A 13,033-nucleotide genomic window follows, 5' to 3' on the forward strand; every position below is an offset into this window, starting at 1 on the left:
TTAAAACTACATCAAACTTGTACGTCATAATGTTTTAGGGTGATCCCGATGTGTATGATTTTTTTTTTAAATTTAATAATATTAATAATTTAATTTTTGTCAATATTAACACAATACATATTGTTTACCATTTTATTTTTATCTAGTATTAATCGCGCCATGTGTTAATACGTCACGTTAAAGGAAACCAATTAATTATATCAGATATTTATCTAATAATCCTCTAGGTATATAAACTTAGTCGAAATACTGTAAGCCAAACTGGCGTTTGTATTATATCGAAAATATCTTTAAAAAAATATTTTATTTCATAAAATAGATTTTTTATTTAAAATTAGCTTAGTTAATCACTTAATAAAAGATAAATAGCATTGTGTAGCTTTTTTAAATTGTATACATAGTTATTTAATACCACATAATAAAATCAGTTATTTTTGCATATATAATTAAATTAATAATTTTCTGTCATGTTTTACGATTTGCTGTCATATGATTCTTTAAATTTAATAATAGCACATACAAATCGTGTATGTATTATTTTTCACTTTGTTTCCTATTTTCTAAAACAATGTACCTTAGTGTCACCTGCTGACTTTAACCAATTTTCTCTTTTCTGACATACCAATAGACAGATACAGTTTTCATTCCCCGTTTCGTGTAAACGATTGTGTGCGTCGATTTATGATGATTTATCTCATCAAACTATAATTTACAAGTTTGTAATTCAATTTTCAGAGATTAAAGTATATCAAAATGAAAATTTTCTTGTTTGCTTACGCCATCTTCCTGGCTGGAGTTAATGCTCTACCCGGCCTCAGCCAGCTGGTCTCAGGTAAGTTTATTTTGCATTTTATTATATACAGAATTTATCTCATCTGAGCATTTTCTAACGTTGCTTCCTCATCCGGTGAGAGTCGGAGCGCAAGGTCCGCGCTTTTCTACATTTTCGTCACCACTTCGCGCGGTCGTCGGCATCCCTAGTTGTCAACATTTGGCATGCATATCATCCCTGACGACATCAAGCTAGCACTTCTTAGGTTTGCCCCTTCTGCACCTGGACTTTTCAGTATCACCAGGAGTGCCACCTTCGCTGCTACGGCAACGTCTTTCATATTACATAAGGGACAGATTTGTGGCTAGCTATGCCGCTTCCACTAGAAGTGGCAACGCCAACAAATGTTGGCTTGATGTCGTCAAAGATGACACGCATGTCACTGGTCTAACAGTGACAACTAAAGATGCCGATGACTGTGTGAAGTGAATGGGAAAAGTAGGAAAGCTAACCCTAGAATTCGACGCGCTATAGTGGTTAAAGAAACCGAGAAAACGCTTGAACGAAAACGAGATGAGAGAGAGATGGTGACTCTATTTCGGTGGTGGTGACACTTATGGGCAAGTGATATCAGACTTTTATAAAATTGAACGTTCTATTCTCCTATATGAATATAATCTATTTTTAGCCACGTGTATCTATAGATAGGTATATGATATTAGTCGTAAACCAAATGAAGCTATGAGATTCTTCGTCCTGTTGTCACTCCCATCAATTGATCAATTTGAATCAATTTTTAACTACACTACACACAATACAATTTTTAACACTAGATTCTAACATTTATGGCAAGCATTTCTTAGCTATGCTTAGCTTAATGACAAAAATCTGTTAGTCATTAAGCTAAGCATCTTCTGAACGTACCATCTTGACCAATTTGTTTTGTATTTTCAAGAAGATCATGACAAACCCACCACAGACTTGGAAGTCAAGGCCAACGAACGTTTCGTCGACGGCATCATCGTCAGCGTGATCGAGGGTCTTGCCCAGGATATCCGCGATGCAGGTCTGGACCCCATCAACATTGACAGTGTCGGTGCTGAATACAGACTGCCAGTTACCGAGTGAGTCTCTTTCTCACATCTGAATACATTCCCAGTTCCTGCCTTATAAGTATTAGAGCCCAGAGACCGTTTCCATAGTTTTCTTGCCTTTTACATAGTCTTCAAAATCCTTAAATATCAGATAATTGGCAGAAGCGACAAAGCCAGACATGAACACAGAACAAATTATTATTTACATAATTGAGTGTTTTCTTGGGTTCCATACTTGAGCAGGAAATTAGTTACTGTCAAATTTAAATTAATTATAAATTAGTTCTTAAGCTTTGAAGAACTCCTATAGATCATAGCGAATTGATCCTGATTGCACCTCAATAAAACTTATTTCTTCTATAGCCTGTTCAACGTGGAGGCTCTCGCCGAGGATGTGATTTCTACCGGTCTCAGTGACTTCGTCATCGAACATATCAACTATGGCGTTTTAACCTCCAGGCTTCGAATGACCCTTGTCCTGCCCAGAGTCTTCGTCGGTGCTGGTTAGTACTTAGAATAAAAAACTGACATTGACCTCTGACCCCAAAGGTGCATAATGTGGACTTGTAAAAAACTTTGGTTACCTACATATATATTCGTACTTCATTTAATAAAAGATTTACTGCACTGCCCTTTTATTTTTTATGTCATATTTTGATATAATTTATAACAATTTTTGTCTTTTAAATTATAATGTATTTTTTATATTTCAGATACTGCACGAGTTAATGGTCAACTCTTGGGATGGGAGTTCAATGGTAGTGTCAGTGGCAGGTATGTAAATATGACGATTTTGACATAGCAACCAACTCATTTTTATCTAGCTCAAAATTTGTAACTATTGTCTCATGATCACCTACCTACTATTGTATCTGGTGATGATCTGTGGTATATTTGTCACGAAAATGATGTTTTATCTAATTTTTTAAAAATAAGTATGGATAAATCATTGTGTGAGTGAAGCAAATAAGTTTTTCTAGTAGTTAGGTAAATTTCTCCAAGTCTTCAGACAAAGTTACAATTTTTTTATTGATTAAGAACAGTTACATCTTACCATCAGCAACATTTATCATTTCTGCAACATGCTTCGTCAAAATATCCACTGTAACTTCTACATTCTTCAATCTAGCCATCACTAATTTTCTAAACCATAGTTTCGCATTCGCATTTCGCATGGTCTTCAGTATCCATTGTCACGTATCCTCCTTGATTACGTCAAGCCAGCTCATTTTTGTTTTATCCCTAATAAAAATCGATAAACTTATGTTAATTTGGAAACACAGCTTGGCCATCGTGGAGATCCGCGTCCGCATCGACGTGCGCATCAACATCGGCATCATTTCTGGTGTCTCCATCCGCAGCATCGATATCGACTTCTCCTTGGGCGGTGTCGAGGTATACTCTTGTTCTATTTTATTCTTATTTTTTTAGTACTTGTTTCTCAACTGCATCGTCTCGATCGGCAAACATGTCATGATGACTAAGTACTTCGCGTGCTGTATTTCTTAACACTCCTAATGACAATACTGATAAATTCGTCATGATTTCACTTGAGGAAATAGAGTCAATTATCAAGGTTACTTCACAAGACTTTATTTATTTTTACCAGTCCCTGTCTCTTTATCCGCTTCTCTTTCAGAGCGATAATTGTACACGTCATTTCAGTTTCCATAACTTTGCCAAGATCAGCTCCAATGAAGGAATTCTTCAACGGTTTACATGGCATGGATTTATTATTTTTTGTCATGCGTTGAATGCTAAAATATTGATGTCTTATAATAAATTCAATCTTTTCTCCTTCCAGTCCAACTTGAACGTGAACGTTCAGGGTAGTGACTTGAGTGAGGCCATCAACAATTTCGCTGGAAATATCGTGCCTACCACTCTCGCCAACAACAGGGTAAGATTTAGCACATACAGGACACTACCACGACCCTCAGCCTTGAGTATTCCTCATGGCTGAGGGTCGTAGTCATTACGTGGAATTATGTACACACAACAACTTCCTTGGCATTAGTCTATTACTAATGCCAAGGAAGTTGTTGTGGTTTGCCATTGCCTTCTCCATTTCACACACAAGTTAATAATCAACCAGTGTGCAGGTTTCCTCACGATGTTTTCCTTCACCGAAAGCAAGTGGTGGTCGATGAAAACAACTACCTATACATGAGTCAGATTATTATACAAACTCATGTGGCACGAGTAGGATTCGAACCTTGGACCTTACGATCCACAGGTAGTTAACCATTACACCACCACCGCTTCCGCAGAAAGAGCTTACCTGCTTAATGTTTCTTACATTTTTTTTAGATAAAAGTGGAAAATGAAAATCATTAATGTTTCGAAAAATTGTTTCAGGCTGAAATCAACGAGCTTTTGGAATACATCATCCTGCAGATCGCCTAAGTTGTTTCCAAACATATAAATTGTATACATTGAAGACAGTAGGTTAAGCCGTGTGTTTTCTATGTATAGAATAATAAGAGTAAAACGCAGCACCAGCCATGACTGAATATCAATATAAGAGTATTTAATTGCATACTTTTGTATATACATATAAAATGTACTGTAATACTTTTAGTATGTAATTAAACTAAATGTACATTTAATTTGTATCAATAGCAATAAAGACACGATCAAGCTTACGTATTGTTTTAAATCTCCTTTAAAATTTGACCTGTCCGTTGCGTAACTCTAATTCTAAATCGTCGAACCATCTTGTTCTGGGGCTGCCTCTTTTGCGTCGCCAGCCAGCAGGGAAATTCTATGGCTATCCTAAAGGCCTTCCGAATGTATTTTAGGATAGCCACAGTTTAGGAAACCTTTCCTGCTGCATCTTACAAATGTAGCCCGTTTTTGCTGCCTTCAATACATAATTTTCATTTTTTACCTACACACCTTCCAATATATTGTATAAATAACCTGCAAGACGTCAATTACAAGATAAACCTGATTAACAATCAATAATAGCATCGAGATAACATAATACCTTTATAATTTTAAAAAAATCCACATAATATTGTAGGTATGTTTGTCTTGACTAGACGACGTTAGGCTGTAGCCTCATTCTTAAAGTTTTTCTTAAGTTACAGCCGAAGCAGCAACATTTTAAGGTGTGTGTTTTAACCCAAAGCTTTGGAGCACCACAGGCAAGAATGTAAGTGGACACGTTAGAATGAGGGAAAGAGAGTCAAATTAACATCGATAAGTAAAAAATAGACGTGACAAAATGTACTAGATTTTATCAGTGCTAACATTTATTTCTAATTAGCTTTTGCCCGCGGCTTCGCTCGCGTGATTTCCGAGATGAAAGGTAGGTACCTTTATCTATATCCTTCTTCATACTTCAAACTAAATGTATGCAAAATTTGAAGATCGGTTAAGTAGATAGAGCATGAAGAGTTAACAAACAAACTTACTTTCGCATATATATAGTTAGGATGGTGGCAACACTGACATCATTCGTACTTTTCGGTAAAATAATACCCTGATTAAAAAATATAAATCTGGCATGTATTTAAAATACCAATCATGATAAATTGTTATGTGTTTCATATAAGTAAAGTAAATAATTAATCCAATTTAAGTACATCAATTTAATATAGCAGTTATCGTTAATCTTGACATTATCTTCGATAATACATTTTTCATGTCGTATCGTGTAAACAGGGGGATTTTATCAATTAACTATATTTATTGTTGCACTTGTAAAAATTCAGCAACTTCACAAGACAACGTGAGCAACGCCATGAACAAGGCTAGACAAGAATCAATTAAGTATTAATCCATCCGTTAGTCATCATAACGTAGGTGGCTAACTAGATTATAATTCTACTATAAATAAAATGCGAAAGTTTATGGGGATGTATGTGTTACTTTTTCACGCAATATCTACAGGACCGATGGTTATGAAATTTGGTACACGATTATATAACAAAGTACCGACCAACATGGTCAATCATTATACAGGGTTACTGGTATCAAACGCAAAACCTCCTAAAGACTACTTGGGTACATCAAAACAAGCAACTTTTATTCTACGACTTTTCGTGATTCGTAGTTTTATTTTTCATATAAAAAAAAATACAATCTAATTTGCGATTCTACAACATGTTAAGTCTATGTAATAGTGAAGCAACACGAGACAGTACAGTAGCGTTATGTAGCGGAATCGAACATAGAGTTAACGTTTTATAGAAACGACATTCAAATTAAACAAAGGAAAATTTTTGTATTTACTACGTTTAGACAAAAGTCGTAGAACAAAAGATGTTAGTCTCTATGTACCTTATGCGCCTTTGAAAGGTTATGCGTTAGATACCAGTAACCCTGTATAACAGTGGTCGAGGGTACAACAAAAATAAATTTATAAAATACCATTAATCAAACAAATGAGAATCGAGAGAATATGAAGACCCATAGTAAGACCAAGTTTAAAAGCCAAACCTCAACATTGGTAATTATTTTAGTCTCATCACTGGTACCTTTGTCTTGAGGTACTACAGAATGTCAGACTAGAAGATATGGCGTAATCAGCATATCGATATCAGTCAATTTAATTATGTCCTTATCAGTTAATCCACAATAGTCAGTTTGACAACCTGCACCAATCGCGCAGTTTTATATAAGGTGAGAAATATTTTTCGTAAATATATTTTTATTTATCTATACTATTATTATAAAGAGGTTGTATGTTTGAGGCGGGTAATCTACGAAACTGCCGAACCGATTTCAAAAATTCTTTAACCATTAGAAAGGTAAATTATTCAAGATTGCTATAGGCTATATTTTATCTCAAATATCCAACGGGAACGAAGCCCGGGCAACATCTAGTAAGAAATAACCATGTTAATATGTGACGTTCCACTAGAAAAGGTAAATTATAGCGGGAAGTCATCATTACTTATTTATACTAATTTATATTAATATAATAGTATAGTATTTTTGTATATATATTTTTATAATACGAATAGGCATAAAGGTAGTCCTAATGGAAAGTGGTTACCGCAGCCTATGGACGCTTGCACCAGGGGTGTCACACACGCGTTGCAGACTCAAAAATAATCTTTTAACGTTCATTTTCAATTTTCAAGAATCAATCTTGAAACACAATAATAGAAAATGAATTTTCAGGGTACACAATGAAGATAATCTGGATATGTCTCACTTTTATTTGGGCAGCTGCAGCCCTACCGTTGGAGAGCAATAAAATTGAAGATATTTTGAGGAATGGTAAGTAAAATTAAGTAGGGTATCATCAAATAAACAAGAATTATTTCAACTATGTAATGATTTTCGTGACTACTCTTTTCTACTTGCCACTCGCGGTAGTCGTAAAAGTCATGTCAGATATCTTTACGCGACTTGAATAAAATCTGACACCAGTGTTAGCAACAACACACTCGATATCATTGAATTCTTTCAGACAACCCCAGCCTAATAGAAGGCATAATTTTGGGCTTGCTAGATGACCTTAGGGACACTATCTACAACGGCTCAGATGAACTACCTGTCCTGGACCCTCTGGTTATTGACGAGCTGGTCCTGAATGATGATATTATTCCACTACCTGGGTATGACAGTGATTGAATACTTATATTTCTTAGATAGCCTATCACTTTTCATCTTACTCACCTGCGCTTTGGAAGTCATCAGAAGATTTAGTGTAAAGTAGTTTTTGATGTGAATAACTACGAATCTTTGCAAGTCGGCAGTAGACTAGTAATTTTTTGACGTCATATAAGTACGCATCTTAAAGTGCGCGCGCGCAGCGACGAGGTCGCAGGCGCTCCTTATGAATGGCGCTCGCCGGCCGCGCGTGTGGCGATCGATTCATGTTATTCTGATGCAAATTTCCCCGACACATCTCTACGAGTATAAGCATTTTATGGATTTTTAAGTGTTAATGTTACATTACATGATAACGCTAGTTTACGATGCGAGTTAAAGTATATAATCCTAAATTGAATAATTTTGTATTTGAATCTCAATTCCATCAATAAGTTCAACTAAACTTTGTCTTTAGGCATCTGTCTACCTCATAAGGTCTAGTTCGTAAGTGATAACGATTAGGTGAATTATTGTACTTATTTTTCAGCGCACGCTTGCACTTAAAAGATACGACAGTGAAGAACTTGGGAACCTTCGATGTGGATGAGCTTTCTGTCACGGCGTGGTTGCTTGTCAATTATGTTCACCTGTCCGGGTACATACCTGTCATAGACATCGATAGCGGTAAGAATAAAATAGATTATACAACCTAATTATCCATACATAAATTATAAAACAAAGTCCTCTAACGTGTCTGTCTGTTCGGGATATACTCAAATGCCGTGATGAATGATTGTCATGCTGTTTTCACCATTGTGATTCCTGAGGAAGGTTTAAGTGTATAATTTATTATGTTTTTACCCGAGCGGAGCCGGGACGGGCCGATAGTTATCTGTAAATTATATTTTATAATCTGTAAAATCAAATAAAAGAACCATGTCCAAAATAGATCCAGAGTTAATTCTAAAAAAAATATCCAGCCAATATTTATTTTTTTAAAGTATTTTCTTCAATTTTCCACATTTTACTCGTTTACCGTAATAATTAAATTTAATTAAAATATATTTCAACTTATTCATTTTGAACTTCTCAATTAATAAAGCGGTGTATTAGAAGACATCTATATTCAATAACAAGTTACGATAAGTAGAAGTAATTTTCTGTCTGCTCTGCGGTACGGCTCACTCAACGCACTAATATTTGATTTAAAGGGCTAGGAGATTTTTTTAAATATCTAAGCCTTAGAGATAAAAAATGCCAAAGAAAAAGCAACCTAAGTAATAACTTCAAATAATACTACTTAATAAAATCAATCAGTGTAGCACATTCTCGTGTCGTATTTTTGCCGGTGGCTCTAATATGCGGCTTGGTCCAGTTCTAATATAATTACAAATGGGAAATACTGTCTGTCTTTTTCGCTGATTAATTATTAGAATATAAGCTACATTTTTTTAATTAAAAATCAACCCCCATAAGAATATATAGAGGGGGCCCAAATATTTCTATGAAAATTATGTTGAAAAAACTACTAAAGACGCCTTAATTGGCTGAAAATACATTAAAACAAGTAACTATTCTATGTTTAGTCGCGGGTAAACATCTTGTAAATTATATTTTCCTATGGCATTCCAAGTTCTTCTCTAGTTGGAGAGGAGATACAAAGAAAGCAATAACGAAACTACCTTCTCTTCGCTTTGATGTAGTCTAACCTTAAATGTATTATTATTATTATTTTAAAGTTCACTGACATTCGTTTGGACGAAATGATAAGCCACTTGAGCCTATAAATAATATATTTACTTATTGGCATATATGAATTGGATATCATATAGATTGACTTTACCAACTTTTTTGAGAACAGAACAGAGATGTTGAATGCTGCGTGAGATTATGTTGATTTGTTTAAGTAACAAACACTTACACTTACTTAAAAAAATATCATCTAGATGTAGCCCGGGCTTCGCTTCCGTGGGAATTTTGAGATAAAATACTTATAGCCTATAGCAATCTTGGATAATATACTTTTCTAATGCTGAAAGAATTGTTGAAATCGGTTTGGTAGTTTCGGAGATTACCCGCCTCAAACATACAAACTCACAAACGCTTACCTCTTTATAATAATAGTATAGATTTATGACTACCTTTTTCCCGTAGCTTCGCTTTAATGACAGTAATATATAAATAAAAATACTAATGTCAGACACGACCAGAAGACAAACAGGAATTCTTTAGTTTTTTTTTTCAATTGTTTTTGGTAATTAGTGTTTAACAATAAACTATAATAATGTTTATTTATTTTTCAGAATATTACGATCTTTCTGTGTCAGCATTGGGTTACAACGTGTTCGGAACTGGTAGAGCGGGGTATGTAATGTACTTATAATGTAACACTAATAGTTATTTCCTATTTTAGTGACCATAAAAAATACATACGGGTAATGGTCGAGCCGAATTCTATGGGAAAAACAGTTTTTGAAAGCGTAATAACAAATATCTAACGATTTATTAATCTATTGATAAATAACGTTACTCTTAAATTTATTAATATTTTTTTTTATTTGGAAAATGTTAAATTATCACAATCACAACATGTTTAGATTCAAGTTGATATAATTTAATGTATTACCTACTTAGGTTGCACCGTCGACTTTGACATTAACTTAAACCTGCGCAGAAAAACGCAAAGTACGCTGTTTTTCATCAGCACTCGATCACAATCATAATATGTTTCAGTAGGTATACCTTTTGACCATGTACTTTATTGTGTACTTGTTATATTACTGATAAAATATGATACATACATTTATTTTTAAAATACGATAAGCCCTTCTGGCATGATACGGACCAATACTATATGAGTTTCTTTCGGTATTTCTTCTCAGTTGTGATTGTTCCGAAATGCTAGTAGTTTGTAGCTTTGGTAAATATCATTTAATTTAGAATATGACGTGAAAAAGTGCCCGTGATGGCCTAATTTCTGAATAAATGATTTGATTTCGATTTTATCTAAACGTCATCAGCGCACCGGTTAAATTCAACGACAAATTTGACGGTGCAACTCTCCCTTAGAATCTAAAAAAAAAAAACAAATTACTTTTTAGTGTCAAAGTAATCAACCCGAGGTTAACAGCAGACCTCACCATACAAATTGGAATAATTAGTGGGGTCACACTAACACATTGTGACGTCCGGTTCACTCTAGGTGCTTTTGAGGTTAGTATTCTCTGTTAACCAACTAACCAATCACAATTAGGCCCACGTTGTGGCCTCATTCGAGCATTCGAGCTCTTTACATAATTTATGCGGAAGTAAGTTTGTTTGTTACTTCTTCACGAGTTATCTACTCAGCCAATTTCTTGAAATTTTGCATGTATAATTAAGAGTAGATTAAGTATGGAGAAGGACAAAGAGTATCTTTCAATCCGGAAAAAGCGCAAATCGGGATTTGCGAAAAACCTATATTCTATAATATGGGGCGCCAAATATAAAAACACTAGATGGCGCTGTGTATATTTTAAAATGGCGCTTAATGCTAATAAAAAAACTATCATTTTCATTTTCATTCAACTATCCCAATCCAATTTTAATACGAAGAAAAACATTTACCGAAGTTTAAACGAGCAGAGCCGCGGTTAAACACTAGCTGTCTGTAAAATGTAGAATAAAAAAGTATTTATTGACAGTTTCTAACAAACAGATTAGGTAGATATAAAGATAGATAGATCACAAAAATATTGCTCTCCTGTAACACACACTATACAAATAGATTGTACTATACTTAAAACTAATCTTAAAACTAAACATGCATTATGTGTGCCACAGCAGCTCAGCTTAAAGTTGCCCCGAAGGACAACCACCGATTTTCACCTGCTACCTTCGTGAGAAGATGCGATTACAATATAACTATCCATACGATTTATTTATACTTACTAATATTAAAACCCTGAATATAATTTTTGCGGTTTAAAACAGTTAGGTAGGTACCTAAGTACATTATAAAAGCGCTAACCCTGTCCAACCCTGAGCTGACCCGTCATTGAACTAAGCGTTCATTCTCCTTATTCATCCATATGGAAGACCAGCAGCCCAACAGTGGGGACGATAACATGGCTGATGATGATGGATCTCTAATAAATCATAAAAATAATATTTAACAAAGCGGCGGCGCGGTGTTTAAGACTGCCTGTTGTCGATAGATCGATAGATTCTAGTTTGGAATAAACGCATGACACATACATATTTATATACGGACAAACTACATAGATTGAGTAAACTCAAATTTATTTTTTTTACTTTCCAACCAATCACTGTCTACTCGTAAATATTACCTCTTATCCAGTTTCTTAAATTACTAATTGAGTTTCGTTTATTAGTAATATATGTATGACTTAACAATTGTAAATATTTTTTTAGCCTGAAGTAACTGGGATGTTTGGACACGAGGGAGCTAGCGATTTCGTTAATTGGTTTTTGGCAGACCTGGTGCCAGAACTAGTAAAATTTTACGAGGTTAGTATCATAATAGAGGCTTTATATTTAACTAGCCGCCCGTCCCGGCTTTAATCGGGTAAAAACGTGATAAATGATTTACATAAACCCCCCTCAGGCACCTATCTATATATATACACTTCTTATTGATGAAAACTGTTTGAAAATCCGTTCACAAGTTTATCGCGAACAGACAGACAGACCAAAGGAGTTTGTTTTATAATAAAAAAGTATCCTCATCCTAAGTATTTTTTACTGTACTTTAACTGTGTGCTTTAACAGTGATTTCGCTACGCCATGGTATGACAGGCACTGTTTATAACTTCAATTAATTTATAATGCAATTTGTTTTTGTAATATAACTATTTCCATTTCTCTTTCCCAGGATGAAATCAATGACTTCCTTAGCACCATAGTGAGAGACATTGTGACAGAAGCCTTGCCTTAAATTAATCTGAATAAAAAATACCACGAAAAATATTTATTTTCTTTGTTTTCCTTATCCGATAAGGTCTCATTCCTCAGTATACACATATTACAAAGTCCATATTTGCTTCGGAGACGGTTTTCTATTGGTGTCCAACATTAACTGATCATTTTAGTTTGCCTTGCATTGTTATTGATGGTGTGTGTACCCATATAAGTTTAAATGATGAAGTTTCATAAAAACTTGCATCCCCATTTAACTCACTCAGGGATTAATTTCTATGATAAAAACCACCCTATATATTGTACGCCGTAAGTTTCTTAACCTTTCGGAATCGGATAAGCTGTTTCGGAGATTGAACAAACGACCGACAGACACTTCGATTTTATTTGTGTGATTCCCGTGTGAGCTATATTGCCCTCAAAAACAAAGGAAAGTGAAATCAAATGAAGGGCGAACGCAGACAGGTGAATCTGTTAGATGTAAATATGGATTGAGTCTTGTGTGTACACCATTAATCTTCATCCCTCAAACTTGATTCGGGCATCAGTGCGTAAAATGGTTTCCTAAATTCAAATGGTAACAGATGTAAAGGAAGATAAGAAAAATTTAGTCTAAAAGTGTGCAGAGGTTTTCATTTCACTGCTCACTGTCGAATCGAAATGAGACGCAACGAACCAATGACGTTGCGGTGTGGTTGTC

The 13,033-nt window shown here is 34.7% G+C and overlaps 2 protein-coding genes across 3 annotated transcripts; both read left to right on the forward strand.

Moving 5' to 3' along the window:
- Positions 1 to 508: 508 nt before the first annotated feature.
- On the forward strand, positions 509 to 4,511 carry LOC128670294 (uncharacterized). The gene is made up of 8 exons (XM_053745856.1): positions 509 to 527; positions 736 to 832; positions 1,728 to 1,896; positions 2,230 to 2,369; positions 2,580 to 2,640; positions 3,150 to 3,261; positions 3,671 to 3,766; positions 4,225 to 4,511. The coding sequence occupies exons 2-8, from the start codon at positions 754 to 756 to the stop codon at positions 4,270 to 4,272; spliced, it is 705 nt and encodes a 234-aa protein (XP_053601831.1). The 5' UTR covers positions 509 to 527; positions 736 to 753; the 3' UTR covers positions 4,273 to 4,511.
- A 1,831-nt stretch (positions 4,512 to 6,342) lies between these two features.
- On the forward strand, positions 6,343 to 12,384 carry LOC128670296 (uncharacterized). 2 transcript variants are annotated; one of them, XM_053745858.1, is made up of 8 exons: positions 6,343 to 6,495; positions 7,000 to 7,098; positions 7,292 to 7,439; positions 7,964 to 8,100; positions 9,720 to 9,780; positions 10,518 to 10,629; positions 11,830 to 11,925; positions 12,290 to 12,384. In XM_053745858.1, exons 2-8 carry the CDS (start codon positions 7,008 to 7,010, stop codon positions 12,350 to 12,352), a joined length of 708 nt encoding a protein of 235 aa, XP_053601833.1. In that variant the 5' UTR covers positions 6,343 to 6,495; positions 7,000 to 7,007; the 3' UTR covers positions 12,353 to 12,384. The 2 variants fall into 2 exon arrangements, with proteins under 2 accessions (XP_053601833.1, XP_053601834.1); XM_053745859.1 differs by lacking the exon at positions 6,343 to 6,495 and adding an exon at positions 6,498 to 6,623.
- The last annotated feature ends 649 nt before the right edge of the window (positions 12,385 to 13,033 follow it).

The sequence above is a fragment of the Plodia interpunctella genome, chromosome 5, assembly GCF_027563975.2.
Source record: "Plodia interpunctella isolate USDA-ARS_2022_Savannah chromosome 5, ilPloInte3.2, whole genome shotgun sequence".
In the NCBI taxonomy this organism is placed as follows: Eukaryota; Metazoa; Arthropoda; class Insecta; order Lepidoptera; family Pyralidae; genus Plodia; species Plodia interpunctella.

Coding starts and splice junctions, on each gene's coding strand:
- LOC128670294 (XM_053745856.1), top strand. CDS start 754: ATGAAAATTTTCTTGTTTGCTTACGCCATCTTCCTGGCTGGAGTTAAT. Junction 2,641..3,149: donor AATGGTAGTGTCAGTGGCAG/GTATGTAAATAT, acceptor TTGGAAACACAG/CTTGGCCATCGTGGAGATCC. Junction 3,767..4,224: donor CCACTCTCGCCAACAACAGG/GTAAGATTTAGC, acceptor AAATTGTTTCAG/GCTGAAATCAACGAGCTTTT.
- LOC128670296 (XM_053745858.1), top strand. CDS start 7,008: ATGAAGATAATCTGGATATGTCTCACTTTTATTTGGGCAGCTGCAGCC. Junction 8,101..9,719: donor TGTCATAGACATCGATAGCG/GTAAGAATAAAA, acceptor TTTATTTTTCAG/AATATTACGATCTTTCTGTG. Junction 9,781..10,517: donor TTCGGAACTGGTAGAGCGGG/GTATGTAATGTA, acceptor ATTACTTTTTAG/TGTCAAAGTAATCAACCCGA.